The sequence below is a fragment of the Pagrus pagrus genome (assembly GCF_965226575.1).
Source record: "Pagrus pagrus genome assembly, chromosome: 2".
Lineage (NCBI taxonomy): Eukaryota > Metazoa > Chordata > Actinopteri > Spariformes > Sparidae > Pagrus > Pagrus pagrus.
This window is the reverse complement of record NC_140186.1, coordinates 33,248,254-33,266,795: the sequence shown is the minus strand read 5'-3', so window position 1 is coordinate 33,266,795 and position 18,542 is coordinate 33,248,254. Positions and strand designations below refer to the sequence as shown.

Sequence of the window (18,542 nt, the reverse complement as noted above, 5' to 3'; positions counted from 1 at the left end):
TCGGCTGAGCTGGCATGTTAGCTAGCTCTAGCTCACTGGTGATGCTCGCTTCCTTCTTTGGTGTGAACTGTCCCTTATAGGTACATAACCTACAACTATGGCTGTCTTGTATTCCACAAAATATAGTACGTTGTTTTTTGCTTGTGTTCATGTACCTCTGTCAATGTTACTTCAGTTAAGAAACAAAATGATTTTTGCTCAAACACATCTGGAAAATTTATTAACCAATCATCCGACTCACACTGAACAGAGCTCACAAACAAACACTTGCTGTTTCAAATGAAAACAAAAGAAAATACAGGTATGCAAAGTACTTCAGCTGCTGAGTCACAACAACGGACAAATATATAGTATTTCTAGCCACTGGTTCCAGTCTACATGAACACTAACAGATTTCCACTCTGATGCTCGTCTACTGTTGGTCCCGATGTTCACGCAGAGTGAATAGATTACTCATGCATGGCAAAAAGTACTAAGAGTTACAGAAAGAATCTCTAAATGTGCTGCTGTGCCACTGGCTGGACACACAGCAGTCTTATCTGTATAGTGGCAATGTAGAAAAAAGCAAACACGCAAGAAAAGCTTGAAAAGGTCTGGAGGAATTAGTCCACACATCATCGATGGACAAATAAATAGTACATTACAGGATCAGTAACATTCAAGGAGCCTGTGGATGCAAAAATAAAATAAAAAATAAAAATTGGCATTACATCTGTTCATTAAGGTGTGTACAGAATATTTTACAGATGGAAATCTTCAGTCCAATTGTTTTCAGCTTAATTTGAACTGTTGTTTGTGTTTCTCAATGAATGTGGTCCAAAAATCGATGTAAATGTTAAAAAACCCATACTGAACACAGGGTTTTACACCAAGGAAATGACATTTATATAATGCATTAAAGATTAAGAAAAAGAAATCAATGATTTTTTGATTTGGTCGGAGTGTCTGCACAAAATAAAACATGCCACATTTGAGTCTCAGAGAGCAACGCCAGCCTAAACATTTACAAGATTACAATCAGTAGCATCATAAAGTGACATTTATCATTGCCATACAGTGATGGCTTTCAGACTATATAACGATAAGAGATATAAAACCAGAATGGGACATAGGGCTACCTAACATGGGTTTACACACAAGAAGATAAATAACAAAAGAGAAAGCCTGAAATTCAAAGATTGTAATAAAACCAAGAGTTTCTATCTTGCACCCCAAAGCAATGAGGTTTTGATTGTGTACTGCAATATCTCTTATTGCGGCAAGGTACAAGCAACTCTCTATAATATCACTATTAGAAAACAAGGATAAATTTAGATTCTCATGGTTTTGGATTAACAGGAAAACAAATCGTAGAATCATGATTATCAATCACAACAAATTAAAAAAGTTTTTGTTCAAATCAAGCACACTGATAAAAATCTCTCTAAATACATAAGTTAACATTCAAATGTGAATTAACACTTCAAGCAGTAGCGTAATCGAACTGTAATGTGGGAGGAGGGATGTGTGAAACATCACTGTCAGCATTTTCCCAGAAAGGACAGCTGGCAAATGCCATAGCAGCATAGGTTTGAGCCCCATTCGTTGGTTATCTACAAAATGAAGTACAATATCTTTTTTACAAAACAGCCTCTCAGCTTTGTGTGATGTCCTGTGATAAGCTATGGCTTACTGCTGAGGTGGTGTATTTACAGCTGAAATTTCTATCAGTACATTTAATACTGAACATAGGGGATAGCAATCACACAAATATTCAAAATACACTTTCTTATAACCCTGCCCCTGAACTGACTTCTGTAAAGGATCTTTGCTGCTGGTGAAAGGCCTGTGACAAGGGATATTAAATATGTTAAGAGTTGAATATCGAAAATGTCATGGATTTGTTTTTACAAAAATAACTTTAAATTGTTGTGCTTTTTCTCCTCTGAGTGAACATTGTGTGACTGTTTGTGACACAGAATGGTATTATTTGGTAATTTGTCAAGGGTTTTGGAAAATGGCAGAAAACACAGAATACGATCCATCCGCATGTTACAAATGAATCTTCTGTGGGTTAAGGCAGGAGGCTGTGTTGTATCTGTGGTGGCTTCTGATACCATGGCAACAATCCTTTGACTTTATGTGTTGTTATGGGAACTATTTTAGAGGACCTGTCAATTCATCATGAGTGCTCACAGTGTATTAGGCAAGGGTGTAGGTAAAGTTTGGGGAAATAGTTCACATCTTAAAAAAGGTCCCTGGCCCTGAGGAGAACCCAAATTACTGTTTTTTTCCACTTCCTGTTTCCTTTCATAGATTCAGAGCTGCTGAGTCTGCAGGACGCAGGTTTGTAGATTGTTTAAAGATGACTGTCTTTCATTCTCTCTATCAATAATGGGGCATTTTCTGAGAGGACGAGGCTGATTTCAGTGCAACATACCACATTGCAGAGCAAGCAGCTAGCTAGCACAACAATATAGCTACCACCGACGTTTGCAATAGAACTACCATGAAGGTACATTAGATTATACGAGCACGAGATGTGTTACAATCCTACTTAATATACTCAGCACCGCCTTGCATCTCTAAGCACATCACTCACTGATAATCACCACGACAAATACAGAAATCCATCACTTCAGTATTACAGTGACTTCTCTTCTCCAATGCTCAGTAACACACAGACACAAGTTGTGACATACTGAGACGATTACCTGCTGTGGTGTGAGGCCATATTTCAGAGCTTCAGTCATCCTCTGAGAGAACTATTATTGAGACTTTCAAGCCCAAAGTGACTCATTTGCGTTGGCGCAAATGGGTGGAAGTCCCTAAATCTTTAACATGGCTCCAGAAATGAAATTATTTTGGAATTGGTTCAGTTTCTCTCCTTCAAAGTCTTCCAAGATCATAAGAGAGCGAACACTCTTCGGGTAAGAATTAAGTTCTCTGTGGAAAACCACTGCCACATCATGTGCCACCTCTGCAGGGAGGCTGTGACAGCGACTATGAAGGTAAAGAGACCTTTCAAGTAAAGCAGTACCTGCTTTGGAAAAGGTCATTCAAGAGAACCAACCAACAATACATGTATGGAAATCCTAAATGAAAGTACCAGAGTTCATATCCCTGAACATAGACATTTCTTTCCCTGACTCTGGGATTCTGCTGTTCCTAGGGAGTCCGTCTGTCCGTCTGTCCCTTTACGTGCTCCGGTAGGTCTTGATAATGTCTTTGATCTGCCTTCTGCAGATGGGGCAGCAGGCGTTGGACATCTTCTTGAGTTTGATGCCGCAGGTGTAGCACAGACACATGTGTCCACAGGCGTAGATGACCGTGTCCACCATATTCTCATAACAGATAGAGCACTCATCGGACCAAGTCCCACGGCCCGCTGGGAACGTAGGTGATTTGGGGAGGCTGACCGGTGAATTTGGGTTTGTTCCTGTGGTGAAATTGAAATAAAATGTTAAATAAGGAAAGATGGGAAAAGTAGTCAAATAAATTTAGACTTGGTTTCATACATACTTTTACCTTTATTTTTTAAACAGCTAGATGGAAATGTAATTAAGTAGTAGTGATAAAGTGTTGCTACTGTTAGAGTATGTTTGTCTGTTGGGCCGAGAGAGAAAACAACAATTCCAAATAGGTCTTATGTTGTTGCTGATGGCTATAGAAATAACAGCGGATAACTCCTACCTCAGTTAACATAACATTTTATAAAACATTTTCATGATGGTATTTTAAAGTATACACCTACACTTTCACTAGCGTTAGCTTGGAGACCTACTACCCCTGTTAGGCCACAGACTTTACCCTAAACTAGCAGTAGCAGTTAGCCCGACCGGCAGTGAGAAGTTGCTGGTGGGTATATTTGGTTTATCAAAGATGCTAGCAAAGCAACACAGTAGCCTAAATAAATAAAGCACAGGAGAAACATGTTTAACTATATATCTTTAAACATTATAGTTTAGTCAAGTACTGTCACTGTAAAATCTGACAAAGTGACTTTACTTTAAAAAAAATACCAAGTTAAGTAGACTAACAATTTTAAGTTGTAAAAACGTTTTTAAAAAGTGAACTTTTAAGTTTACAGTATACTTAAGTACAATTTTGAGGCACTTGTACTTGTACTACTTGAGTATTTCAATTTCCTGCTACTTTACAAACTTCCCCTAGATTTTAGAAGCAAACAGTGTTCTTTATACTCCATTACATTATTTGGTAGCATTAGTTACTTGTTACTTTGCAGATTGCATGCTGCATCAGAGCATTTTTAAATTAATATATTTTATCTGCAATGCATTGACAGATAAGATGCAGGTCCTGATGAAGAACTGAAACATTGTTGTCATTAAACTCAATTGCAAGTGAAGTGGACATTGTGCAGGAATCTTTTTCTGATCTACAATTGTATTAAAATAACACTGATTCAGATAATTAGAAAAATGCTTTTGAGTTTTTGATCTGATAAACGAGCAGGTTGATAATTGGGTCGTCCCACAATGTGCAGTTTATACATTTTTGTAAATAAATGTATAATTTACTTTCACTTACTTTTGATACTGAAGTACATTTAATATCAGACACTTTAAGATCTTTACTCAGCTACTATTTATATGGGTAACTTTCACTTTTATCAAAGTAAAACACGATATCTTTACTTTTACACAGTTATGACTATTGGGTGCTTTTTAAATTTGCAAACATGAAAACAACATCCAGTTAACTGAATGAAGTGACACACAATGGCATCTCAGCCTGATTATCAGTCTACAAAACAAAAACCCCATTTAGGACGTTTTGTATCAGGTTTATGTCTTGAACTATCTCAAAAAAAGACATTGCATCAGGCCCATTTACATAACCCAGCTATGTGACATAATGATACGTGCTCAACACGCTTACACATCCAGCTGCAGCTGCAGCAGCGGTGGGACCATGAAGCGCTGGCCATTGTTTCCAACTATTGCAGGATGACATCTGCTCACTATCCCTTAATGGCTTCCACTCAGTCCCCTGTGAGGTGATAGATTATCTGCTTCCATACTAGTAGCTCTCTATCTGGGTGTACCTACCCCCTGCTGAGCTGCAATACGCTGCAGAGCACAGGCCTCCGTTCAGCACTGGATCAGAACTGCCACTGCCCAGGGTGCTGGGGGTGTGTGGAGAGGAGGAGGGCGAGCTGGGGTTCGACGTGGTCCGTGGATCCCCGACATGAGTGGAACCTAGTTGGAGCAGATTAAGGCAGGAGGTTAGATGTTTATGTTTAATCAGAACTATAATTACTCCAGCAACCAATAAATGTAGTTTCATCTGTCTCTGTAGCACATGCTGAAAGGGTACATAGGTACGGACAATGAACTGAAGCAGGACTCACTTTTCCCCACTATCTAGGTGTTACATTTATAGTCATGAGAGTGCAGAGAGCACTCCAATCTGTAAGAGCAGTCATTTTAGAAGTGAGCACATATTCATCACTAAAGACAAGAGCTCTTGCCTTTCTTTTTTGGGAAAGTGTATTTCAAAACAGAGTTGGCGTCCTTCATTCTTTCCATATCCTATATTTACATGATGGCCGGAAAACAAATGGGAATTCCAAGAACAGGTTTGGGGAGCACATGTTGCCAATGATGCCTAGAAAGACAGGCCAGGTTGTTAAAGGCCACAGTATGTTTGACGTGACAATCTGGAGTCAAAGGAGTCAATTCATTACCAATGGGTCAAATGACTACGTCTAATGTCAAAGGTGTCGCTCGTCATGATGGATCGACAGATACGTTTTATTTGACCTGATTTCTACGACCTTTTAGCTTCTTTTTGCTCAATGTTTTAACTGTAAACAAGCTCTTGTCAGTTTTGTGTCCAGATGCAGGCACTTGTTTTCAGTGAAAAAGCTCTGACGGTCCCAGTGGACACACCGTTACTAGCACCAAACAGCTGTGTACTTAGAGGCTAGCCACTGAAGAGGAGTGGAACATTTAGCACCTAAACAGCCAGACACTTCTCTTAGCAGTAGATGAAGACCAAAACAGAGCTAAAAGAAGAGTCAGTGTTGGACTTAAAGGGTAATTCCACCAATTTTACACATTAAACCGTATTTACAGGTTTTGAGGACTACTAGTGCATTATGTGAAAAAAGCAGTATTAAGCCTTTTGTGGCTCTACAAGAAGCTGCATGTAATCTGTTAAATTGCCTCCAGTGAAGCTAAGTTGCTTTCTGGGTAATGTAGGCATCAGGTCATGTCTTCGGTTCTGCTGTATCGATTTTGATCTTTTCTTTATAGTCTGTCCAAGTATTTGCCACAGTCAATGTCTAATGATATAAAATAGCTTCAGTAGTTTACCATTACAGGTAGTGCAGAGGCGCCAAAATACACAACAAATTAATATGCAAATTAGTTGTCTTGCAGAGCAAGCATGTAATCAACAACAAAGAATTCCTATCCAATGCTTTACTGCTTCTCAGTGTAAGTGCTGATTACTTTAATTACCTGCCCTGCAGCTCGCTGTCAAAAAATAGCACACTAAAAACTGCATCAGAAATCAGCTACTGTGTGCACAGCAGATATTTATGCATCCTATTTCAGGACCTGCTCGTCTTTTCAAAGAGCATCACTCCACAGTGGTGAATGTTACTGAGGAACATTTCATGTTGTGTCTGTGAAACCAGAGTCATCTGGTGTGGCAGAGTCACTGTCAACACTGACCAGTAACATCATGACAGCCCCACACTAACGAATGCCCCAGCAGTCTGCCAGGCTGCATGCCATCTGCACCAGCAGTCTAATCAATCCAACTGATGCCCAGGGCCAGCAGACACAGGCCTGCTTCACTTTAGGGCCATGCCAATAATGGGTCATTGGAATTTAGAGAAACTGTCCTATAATAACTGCCAGCTCATAAACAGCAGCCGTGTTTCTGTTACAGTTGGTGAGTCGTCATGTCACTGCTGCGCATAATTCTATATCAGGAGCTGTTTCATGTGGCATTTCAGGGCTGGGGGGGTCAAGAATCTCTTTTGTTTGCATACCAGGGGTTGCCCTGGTGCTTCTGAGCCCCCTCAGCTATGCATGTGTATGATTTGTACTGTATGTACAGTGTGTAACATTATATAACAGGTCACCTAGAGCACCGTAAGTAAATGCATTTTTAGCCAAGCAGAACACATGAGATGCTCTGCCCATTGTCTATGTTTAGATACAAGACGGTCCACAAGTATAAGAATACACTGATCAGCACTGACAGGTTGGTATACCATCACAAGCAAACTCCCAATTTATTCTCTCTTCTGTAACCTGCTTGGCATTAAAAACTATCCCCGCTACCTGACTACATATGTCAAATTGTCACGATAAATGTAATTTTCTACGGTAAACTGAACTGGGTCTGGAAAGCCCTAAGTTGAAATTGAACCTTGTGGCGGGCCAAAGTTGGCCCCCACTTTGGGCAGCACTGTAATAAAGTTATACTGAGATCTTGGAAAGTCAAACATCCCTAAATAATAGGTTAAACTGAGCAACAGGTACATGTGGTCAAACAATCATACAGGTTGAAGACAAGCTGCTAGTTGAACACAGTTATAGAGGGTTGTAATAAAACATTGTACGTTTTAAATACAGTAGCTTCAAATGTTAGCATCTTCCTGGAAATGCTTAAAAAAGGGCAATCATCTTTTTGAAAACCTAAAATTAATTATCTTGAAGACCCTGATTAGAAACACTAGCATCAAATACATCACATATAGTTTTAGATACGATAAGAGAAGATAAGAGAAATGTATTTCAGGTCATATGGTATGCTAATATGCTACTGTATGTCTATCTGTGCTTTGTTTTTAAAGGTTTAGAAAATGCCTCTGAAATAATAATAAAAAAATAAATAATTAGGAGCAACCCATTTTTCATTCTGACTTCCATTCATGGATTTTATCCTGTGCTCAGCTCAGAAAATGCCCCCCGCTCACAAACCACTGCACCAACAAAAAGTAAAGTAATACATCATTATCAATATTCAACAGCTGAGCTGTGACGGATGGACTGTCTCTTTTAAAAGCCATGCTGCTATTTTCCAGAGGTGCAAAATAAATGAAATCTCTCTCCTGATTATCACTGTTTTTTCAACTGTTTTATTACCATTATCATTATATATGTTTTAATTTTCTAACTTTAATGTCAACATTTTGTCACATCTATTCTCTTTGTGCATATGGATATGGATAGCAACTGCGTGGTATAAACAGTAAAAAATAAAGGCTTCAGTATGCTCGAAACAAGGGTTGTGTTATCCAAGAACATCCAAACGTCTTATAGGTATTCCAAATGACCACCCTCAAATGTGGGGCAAAAAAACGTGCCATCATAGTAAAAAGGGTGATAAACAATTAATCATTTGAATGAGGTGGAGGCACAGACTTTTTTTTCCCCAGCAACCCCTTGAAGGCATTCATTGTGTTGCAGTCCCCACAAGACGACAAAGTGACAAGAGCTTGAGAACGAACTTCAAACCCAGTCTACTTTCACATCTACAGTATGCAATTGAAAGTTGCAATGATTGTTGGATTGTTTGGGAAAATGTCTTCCACAGATTGATATGGGCTATCAGACACTGTTAAACGATCCAACAAGCACTTGGTTTTAAGCATACCGAGGCCTTAAATGTGCCCTGAAAAACCCAGTTATGTGACGTATTTTTGCGTTAAAAGCTCAGAATCACACTATCATGCTGAGTGTTGATCAGTAAATCACCGTGCCGCCCCTGCAAGGTGCTACCGGACTTGTCATGTTTCACCTTTTATCGGATTACTCCAGCCTGATCACCCTTCAGCCCTGCAGCATGAGTGCTTCCCCTGTGGAACTGAATCCTCTTTCTCTCTGTCCATCTCTCCCTGTTAATCCCTTTGGCAGGCCGGCACCACCCATTCAGGGCAGCTGAGGCATGAGCTGTGGTGCCCAGCCCTGATCCCGCCTGCTCACCACTAGATTAAAGCGACCTGTGTGAACAGCTGTGACAGGCAGGCTTCTGCTCTGTGGCAACATCTACTTCATCTATCCATCTAATCACCCATCCATCCATCTTTAGCGTATACAGTACATCTATGGAGAGAGTGTCGTCCTTTAAAGCATGGGAGGTATGCAGAGTATGTGATCAGGGAGGTGGGTGGGGCCAGGGGCGGTTTCTCATATGGGCAATATGGGCAGCCATTCGTGGAGGGGCGGCATGAAAAAAAAAGAAAATACAGAGCGGACAGTCACCCACTGTAGCAGCCACCTCTGGGCTTATCTCATCTCGGCAGATCGCCCCCGGTACCGACCCGTACCGGCATCCTCAAATTTGTTTGCATTCATTTCCTCTGGTTTTTGTATTGCTCATTTACACGTCAAATCAATTCTGTCACGTTGCCGTGTGAAGAGTGGGCGGCTGGGCGCCCTCTGTTTTGTAAAGGTGCGTCTGCTGCTGCTGAGAAAGTCTCACATACAGAGGGGGGGGGGGCTTATTGTAGACTGAAAAAGCAACAGAAAGAAAGAAAGAAAGAAAGAAAGAAGAGGGAAAATAACCTTTCAAATAGTTTACATTAACATTTCCTTGGTGAAACACGATCCTCAAACACAAAATGGGTGGCTGTTAATTTAATTGCAGACAATGTCTTTTTTCTGAGGCACTCCTGGGACAAATGTGCACTTAGGCTCAGTTTGTTTTGTGTGTTTGGATCAGATGAGAAGAAAGCGGCAGACGACAGTTGTTTAAGGTCATGGTTTACCCTGCTGCGTAAAATGGTAGTAGTCTTTTTTGTCTGGGGTGGAGATATTATCTTAGGAGACAAAAGAGCTGTTCTGGAGGGAGGACACATCACATCACACATCCCTGAGTCGTTTGTCCCTTTATCAGGTCGTGTATGTGTGCTTCCATACATATGTATAAACTACGGCTGCAACAGTGTGAGACTTTCACAGTATCTCCGGAAATGTTCGTACGTTATTATAATATTACATTATTATTATTATTATTGTTATTGTCATTATTATTTACTGATAACTGATCATTTATCAGTTACAATGACCCTTAAATTAATGAAAACAGAAGGGTTTTTTTGTTGAACAAGTGCTTTTATATAATAACACTAATGTGGTAGAATTCAATTCCACAGATAAGCAGATGTACATCACTATAAATGTCAATTTTTACACCACAGTATAACTTGATATATATCGCTGCAACCCTTTATGAACACATGTATCTATGTAGAAAGATAGAGGGTTGAAAATAAAAGGACCTGTTTATGAAAACTTAAAAAAAAAAGAAAAAGTCATCAGGATTAACTTCTTTTTCATTCTGAATTTATCCTTTGCTTTCAGCAACAGGAAATGCCAAGCCCCCACAAACCACTGGCCAACAAATAATTAAGCAACATCAGTAAAAAATTCAACAACTGAGGTGTGAAAGATGTGCTGTCTCTTCTATAAGGCGTGCTGCCATTTTCAGCAGTACAAAATAAATGAGATCTCAGCACAAACTCACTGATTGAGCCAATATGCAACACAATAATCAGAGCTCATCATTCAATCATTACAGCTCACAGGGGAAAGAAGACTATATGAAAATTAATTTCTTACCCTGGTACCAAGGGCATAATTTCCATCGTAATGGGCTGGACATGCCCCCGAAATTATAGTTTCATTTTGATAAAGCCACTTAAAAAACTCTCTACACAGAATCTTTATACAGTCCAGCTGCAGAAATCCAGAGCAGAGAAAATAGGAGTATTACAATGCGTTCAGTTATTATGCTCTACTCAGAGCAGTGAGGGATGTGCTCACTTTTTGTTGCCCAGGCTACTTCCTTTACCTCTCAGGCTACTGCTCTCCTCTCTCATTGGCATACTGTACTTGCCAACACTCCTGATTTCCTGAGGAGACACCAGTTTTTCATTGCTTTCTTTTGCTCTCACAACTCTCCTGATTTTCACGCAGTTTCCCCTTTTGGGAACAGTTCCTGCCACTGTGCAGCATGCATTTACTGTTCTGTAAGTAAGAAATACTGGAAAAAATTTCAAATGTCAAGGACACAATTTCTGTTTCTTACAGAAAGTCTGAAAGGACATTTTACAGGAAATTGGCATGAATTTGTCTGACGATGTTACTTTTGATCACAGATTGCACTGATGTCGATCATAACGAAAGGGCATGACTTTCGAAAGGGCAGGGGCAAAATGATGGATGAATATATAGAAATTGATGAATGTAAGTTATTACCACACCAGTGGGGTGAATTATTCTGCATTCATTCTTGAGCATTAATTGTGAAATTACATAAAAATGCTGTTGCAATGTACTTGTTATTTTGTTATTTTAATTCTTTAAAAGCCACCAGAATGCAGGAAACATAGTCTCTGAAACTCAATTTTTTCTGACCCCCCTTTGGTTTGTAAAACTCCTTTATTTCTGAGGTCTCAACGTTGGCAAGTATGTTTATTGGTGACCTGGAGATATTATGAAGGGCTGTTAAAATACTGTAAACTCCTTTGAACATTTTTCTGGTAAAAAAAAAAAGTCAATGTCGGTTAGTGTATAATGTCAGTCACTATTTTCAGACAAGATGAGTCTAATAAATAGTCCCCGGCAATTATTTGGTACACAAACAGTTAACAGATCTTGTTCTCTACTAGTCCCGCCTCCCTAAACCAATATCGCTAGTACGATTGGCTTTGTGTTTTCTTGCTAACGTGTGACAGGCTGGCTCATGAATGTGGGCTGGTCTTGGTTGAATTTATTTGCGCCAAAGCTGTTCTGAGCACCCGGGGATCAATAACATGAGAAGAATGTCTCATATCGATTCAGTCAGTCACAGTAGCCTACATTTGTGATGGGCTCTACCAAAATCAGTCAGATGTCGCAACGGCACATTTTTAGATAATCGTGGATGTATGTCAACATCTTGAATTTTAGTCATTTGGGGGTTTTGTTTGATTTTCAGTAAGACTTGGCTTTCAGAATATCAAACTCTTATCACCAGATTCAGACGATAAATACATTTCTGAAGCTGGTAAAGGCATGATGACAAAAGCTAGCAGGGAACGATTATCAACTGCACTCTGGTCCTCCTCAGAACTCTCCCTCCCTAGCGCTCTGTCTCTCTGAGATTATGAATGAAAGGCTTAGCCTTATACACTGCCTGGCCGGAAAAAAAGGCACCACCTGGATTTAACTAAGCAAATAGGTAAGAGCCTTCCATTGGATAATTACTGCAGTGATTAATATGTTTCAGCTGGCAACAAGTTATTTAACTGATGCAGTGAGTAGCTTCTCATTTCTTAAACAACCACAAACAACAACAAACAATGTCAGAAGACTTATCCTGTGGTCGTGGAAAAGATGTTAGGGTAGTGGTGAACCATCATCTTCCAGAAAGAAATGTGGTCGGAAAAAAATCTCACTTAAATGTTTGGTGAAATCAAATCGTAATAAATTATGAGTAGAACTCACGGCTGTGTTAAATAGTGAGAGTAAGAGCATTTTCACACGCACAATGTGAAGAGAACTCAAGGGATTGGGACTAAACAGCTGTGTAACCTTATGAAAACCACTTATCAGGAAGGCTAATTGGAAAAAAGGCTTCAATTTGCTCGGGAGCATAAAGATCGGACTCTGGAGTCAATGGCAAAAGGTCATGTGGTCTGATGAGTCCAGATTTACCCTGTTCCAGAGCAATGGGCACATCAGGGTAAGAAGAGAGGTGGGTGAAGTGATGCACCCATCATACCTAGTGCCTCCTGTACAAGCCTGTGGGGGCAGTGTTATGATCTGGGGTTGATTCAGTTGGTCAGGTCTAGGATCAGCAAGGTTATGTGCCCAAAACATGAGGTCAGCTGACTACCTGAATATACTGAATGACCAGGTTTTTACATCAATGGATTTTTTTTTGATGAAGATGACAGCACCACAATTCATTGGGCTCAAACTGTGAAAGAGTGGTTCAGGGAGCATGAGACATCATTTTCATACATGGATCTGCCACCACAGAGTCCAGACCTGAACCCCACTGAGAATCTTTGGGATGTGCTGGAGAAGACTTTACAAAGCTACCCGACTCTCCCATCATCAACACAAGGTCTTGGTGAAAAATGAATGCAACTCTGGATGGAAATAAATGTCGGGACATTGCATAAGATTATCAATACGATGCCACGGCGAACGTGTGCTGTAATCAAAGCTAAAGGCGGTTCAACGAAATATTAGATCTTGACTTTTATTTTTGGCTGGGCAGTGTATTAACAATGCAGGGATAGGTCTTCATCTTAATTTAAATATACAAAGTCTTGGTTTTCATAATATTTAGACCTTGTCGCCATATTCAGATGACAAAATAAAACGTTGAAACTTGATGACAGCGGAGAATGGAGCGACTTAACAACCACAGCACTTGGCTTTTTCTTCTCTCCTCCTCCCGTCCCTGCTACAACAGGTGTCCCTGGTTCACCACGGATGAATGACACCATTGTAACACAGCAGGTAATGTAACTTGTGTAATTGCTCTCTTCTCTCTCTTTCTCCCTTTTTCTGGTGCCAGCAGGCATCTAGAAACCTCCCGACAGGGTGCGCTCTGCAAACGCTTCACATTTTAATATCTGTGATGTCCTCTGTCCCTACCAATATCAAAACCAAACCTACGTCCTTGTGTGAGTGCATAGTAATACTGTAATTTACATGCATTTTGTGTTTATATTATATATTAATATATAACCAACGCAACACTCTTGTCTGGTACATACTGTTCATGGACCGACTTGGAGAAAGCTAAGCAGACATGAGCACATGAGAAGAAACAGCAATTATTGTAATAGCACAGAGTGCTAGATGATCACGTCAGAGTGCGCTACCCTTTATACTTAATTATAGATGACCAACGAGCCTGTCCATGTGTATATGAGCTTTTGTGAATGTCAGTATGTGTGTTTGTGGATTAGACACTGCTGCAGCGGTACAAGTGTGATAATTGGGGGCATAGAAACAAAGAGGTGGGAGCCCAAAAATGATGAGGAAAACAAAAAGGAAGAAGAGCAGAGAAGACAAGACACCAGCTGAAATGACAGAAGTTTCGAAGAGGAGGAGAGAAGAGCGTGGCAGCTGCAGTGTGCGAGGACGTGGGTGGTGAGACATTTCACTTGAGCATGAGTGCGCTGACATTTTAATGGAATCTATAATACATGCGAAGTGGGTCACTGGATGGGTGTCCTATTTCCACACCACAAGGCACAAGGTCCCCTCACTGTCTCTCCCCCTGTCAGCTGCTCTGCTTTCAACTTGTTTTTGTGAATAATTGCACTAATAAGAGATATGTGGACAACAGAGAAAAATAACCCTGTCATCGAAATAAAATGTTGGCGTTTAAAGTTTCTGCAAACAACAGATACGTTCACATTTTCTACGTACCATATGTATCATACAACATGGACGGTGGTGGCATTACAGCAGGGTGAGGCTGTTGACAAGTCAGAGACCACTGTTTGCGGCGGCGTTTCACCATGTCTAAGTGTGAAACCAATGGATCCTTTCAACAAGATGTTCAGATATTTTGTTTGTGGCAATAAAACCAGGATTTTTAAGGTGATGTCAAGACATCATTCTTACAATTGTTTCCCCATCTGGATAGTCAAAATCAGTTCATGTTCCACCAAGACTTCTAAACTAGATTCAAATACATTTAATATCAATCATTCACACACCAAAACATGTATATATAGGACCCATGTTTAAAAACACCTGAATTCCCCTTTAATGTCTCATATACTGATTTATTTAGTTTTGGTTAAATCTAAACTGAAGGTACCCTGCAGAGATTTTGACCACTACCCCTGCTATGGACCAGTGTTCACGTGAACACACATGCACACACACTCTATTCTGCTGGTCGACAGAGAAATATGCACAAAGAAGAAAAGCAATGCTCCAACAAAGACAGTGAAGTAGAAGACTACAAGCTGGTGAACATGATTGTAAACAATTCAAGATTAAAAATGTTCAAAATTCAAGTCCCCAGAATGGTTTCCAGAGAAAGGTAATACATTTAACACGTTCTTCAAGCCACAAGGGTACAATCATTGTAGACACAAATAGATTTAATACAGAAAGACAGACGTTTTAATTCCAAATGATAAAATAAGCATTACTTTCACGGCCATTACTACTAATAGAACTAATGCAGTATCGATTGCGACCCCATCATTACCCCGTCTGAGCACTCTCGGTCGACCTGAGCTACCCTGATGTATCCCTGAGTGTGCCTGTTCCTATTAGGATGGTCCACTACTTCATGCTTTGTTTGAAGTGAGAGGCCTCTGTGATGACTGCTTTATCTTGCCATCCTGAGGAGCAGGAGTCCACTGGGACTGCCAGGCTTTCAAGTTTAACATCCCTCACTCCAAGTAGAAGACATGGCTCGAGTTCAGCCTGACTGAAAGCTAAATTGCCCTCCAGTCAACACAAAGCAATAGATCAAGAGTTGCAGGAGAGAGATAAGAGATGCTTCCTAACTCGAAGCAGCTGGAATGTAAAGATGATTCACACCTCAGTGGGAATTCCAAGATCTGCTCTGATAAGGAGATGTGCCTCGGACGCTCTCATTGTTCTGTTATTCCTGCTTTGTTCTGCTGCCAAGGCACTCTGGTTCCACTAAATGATTGCTAGAGCTGCACATAGTAAAACCAGGAGGTCTGTTATGCACATTTGCTAAGCCAAAATGTAATTTAACAGTAGAGTCGGTGATCGCTCTGTGCGATAACACAGGAAACATCGAAAAAAGATCTCGCTGTAGCATCAAGACATTTTCCTTTTCACTGTTTGTTTTGCTGAAGTTGAAGAGGACACTGAAACACATAAAGTCAATGAAAACTGAATTCCTGCTATTTTGGCACTTGCTGAATTGATCACTGATATTCTCTCTCTACACATCCAAGCTACTGTATTCTGAAGCTCACTGTGATTTGTATTGACGTGGCTGTCATGGTTACTTTCCTGTCAGTTGATGTTAAGTGGGTCAAGCTAACAGGACGACAGAAGTGCACAGAGAACACAGCGATTCCCCCTATGAGGTTTCAAATCCTTTATATTTTATTATCAGGGTTGTGTCAAGTTCCATTCAAATCAGTTACTGAATTCAAATTACATGGTCATTTTTTGTAATTAGTAACATAATCCATTGGATTACAAAAAGTAATCTATTCTGAATACTTTTGGAATCATTCATCACTCATTGGAAATAGAAAGTCTGTTTACTCTGCTCTGTTCTGTACATGTGACATCTACTGCGTGTCTGTCCACCCTTGGAGAGGGGTCCCTCCTCTGTGGCTCTTCCTTATGCCGATTTTCAGGCTGGTATCTCTTTATGTTAGGTGTAAATACTTACATGCTTCAATGTTCAAAAATACATATTTTTTCAAAATATCCATTGCTACAGTACCTCGTTTCACCCTTACAACACAACCTTATAGAAGTCCTGACGGCTCGGTTACAGACAGATATTGTGAAGTTGTGCATTGGTCCGTGGATTGAGCGTTTTCTTACTGTCGTTGTTTTTATACAGGTCTGACACCTGCTGAATAATCACAAAATAATCTCACTTGACATGGGACCTCTGATGGGTCATTGATTATCACGATTAAAGATTTTAAAGACGTAATCAAAAATGTAATTAATTAATCCTTGACAATGTAAGTATAATCTAAACACAAATTTTATAAATGTAATCTAAAGTCAAATGTAATCTATACTTACTTATTGTTTGTAATCAGATTACATAATGCTAATTACATGTAATCAGTTAGCACCCAACCCTGTTTATTATTTTTAAAGCGTTTTGACAGGAGAAAGGTTTAAGCCTGATCTTCAGCCTCTCTCTCTCTCTCTCTTGCATGTCTAATGTTCTTTATTTCCCTCCAACAGCTTTTAACCTCTGCTTCCTTTTCCGCTCCCATCGCTGAAGAGAAGCAGGATGTATTTATAGATGCTTTTTCCTCCACAGACAAACACTTAGGACACTTTTAAAAAAGGCTGCGGCTGTTTTGTTATGCCTCTTAAGAGTGGCTGTAATAGAAGACAGCATCCACTGCTGCATGTGCCATTTTGCCTCACACAGCTGACAAAGATGCAGCCGTTTTACTGTCAGCCCTTTGCTATCTCTGGGTGAATATATACAATAATAGCATGTTGTTAAAAATGATGATTTTAATAACGTGTTACTGTGTGTGATGCTGTTGTTTAAATGGGATTTCGCTGAATTTCTTTAGCAGATGTGGGAACAAATGGCATTAAGAGTGACATTCATAAAGATAGCCTGTTGCCGAGCTGTCTTTCACTTTTCATATTCTGGAGAGCAGTCCCCCCCCCCCCCCCCCCGACAGCTGCCTACACCTCTCAGGAAGGCAATATGCTTGGCAGGGCGAAATGAAGTGCCGGGGCCAGAACTGCCACACACCTTTCGCGCTCCCCCTGTCATTATCAGCATTTAGAAAGGGTAAACAAACCTCAGGTGTCCCGGTACACCACTGGCAGGCAAAGTGTCCACCCTGCAGAGACATCTTGTTGTCCCTGCTGTGTGCAGGTCACAGCTCTCCCTCCTGCAGCTTCTTTCCACCTCTGTTCGCTCGCTTCCTGTTTTTCATTTTACCGGGTCGTGACAGAGCATCTACTTTTCTTGCTTATCCTATGAATGTGTACAGATGTTTCCTGTCTCAAGACATCTGCTGATGTGGTTTACCTCCATTGGCATACTGTCAGAGTAATCAACACTCTGCACAAATAGATTTCAACCCCGAGGGAGTAAATAAATTAAGCAAGGATCTCAGAGGTGTCAGCAGTGGTGTGCCCAGCCAAATGAAGATCAATATGCTGATCTGTAAGTTCTTGACCCGAGACTCATCACTGGACTAAAAAGATAGTTATTTCCAGCATAAATGACTCTTTCAAGTGGGATTATTTACAAAGATAAAGCATGCTGTAGGAGAACAAAGGGTGCACATTAGCTAAAACATGAATTCAATTTCTAATGAAGTGTAACACAATTTCAAAATAAGATTGAGATTGTTATGTCTTTCATATCCTTGTGGATTACTGTAAACACCATATTTTCCAGTGTGCTTTATCTGTGTCAGACATTTGCCATCATGATTTTTAAAAATGAGCACATAATAAAAAAATTAAAATCTTGATAGGGATCCCTTAGATCTGTTTTATTTATTGGGATAATATACATACTGAATGGAATATTACAACGTAAAAATAAACTTAGTGATCTTTGATGGGCAAACTCTGTAATGGTGACAATGTTTCTGAGCCCCAAAACCCATCCGAGGGTTTTCAAGGCATGTTTTCTTAAAAACAATTACCAACATTACTAATTAATAATTTTTCATAGCCAGAAACTGTGAAAACAGAAATCAACGTTTAGTTTTCACGGTTCCAACAGTCCTTGAACAAATCATGTGTGAGAAATGCTCCGTCAGGAAAAACAACTGAAACTGTGATATTTCTCATCAAATGTCTCATTTAAAATTTCCTCAAAAATAAACTGTTTGC

General features: G+C 40.0%; 1 protein-coding gene across 2 annotated transcripts in view; it reads right to left on the bottom strand.

Moving 5' to 3' along the window:
• Positions 1 to 203: 203 nt before the first annotated feature.
• neurl1aa (neuralized E3 ubiquitin protein ligase 1Aa) overlaps positions 204 to 18,542 on the bottom strand; it is an 85,623-nt gene continuing 67,284 nt past the window's right edge. For both annotated transcript variants that reach the window (XM_084364668.1, XM_084364669.1), the window contains exons 5-6: positions 5,052 to 5,201; positions 204 to 3,418 (exon numbers count right to left, since the gene is read on the bottom strand). In XM_084364668.1, coding sequence (XP_084220794.1) covers positions 3,177 to 3,418; positions 5,052 to 5,201 — 392 coding nt within the window. In that variant the 3' untranslated portion in view covers positions 204 to 3,176. The remainder of the gene's footprint in view (positions 3,419 to 5,051; positions 5,202 to 18,542) is intronic.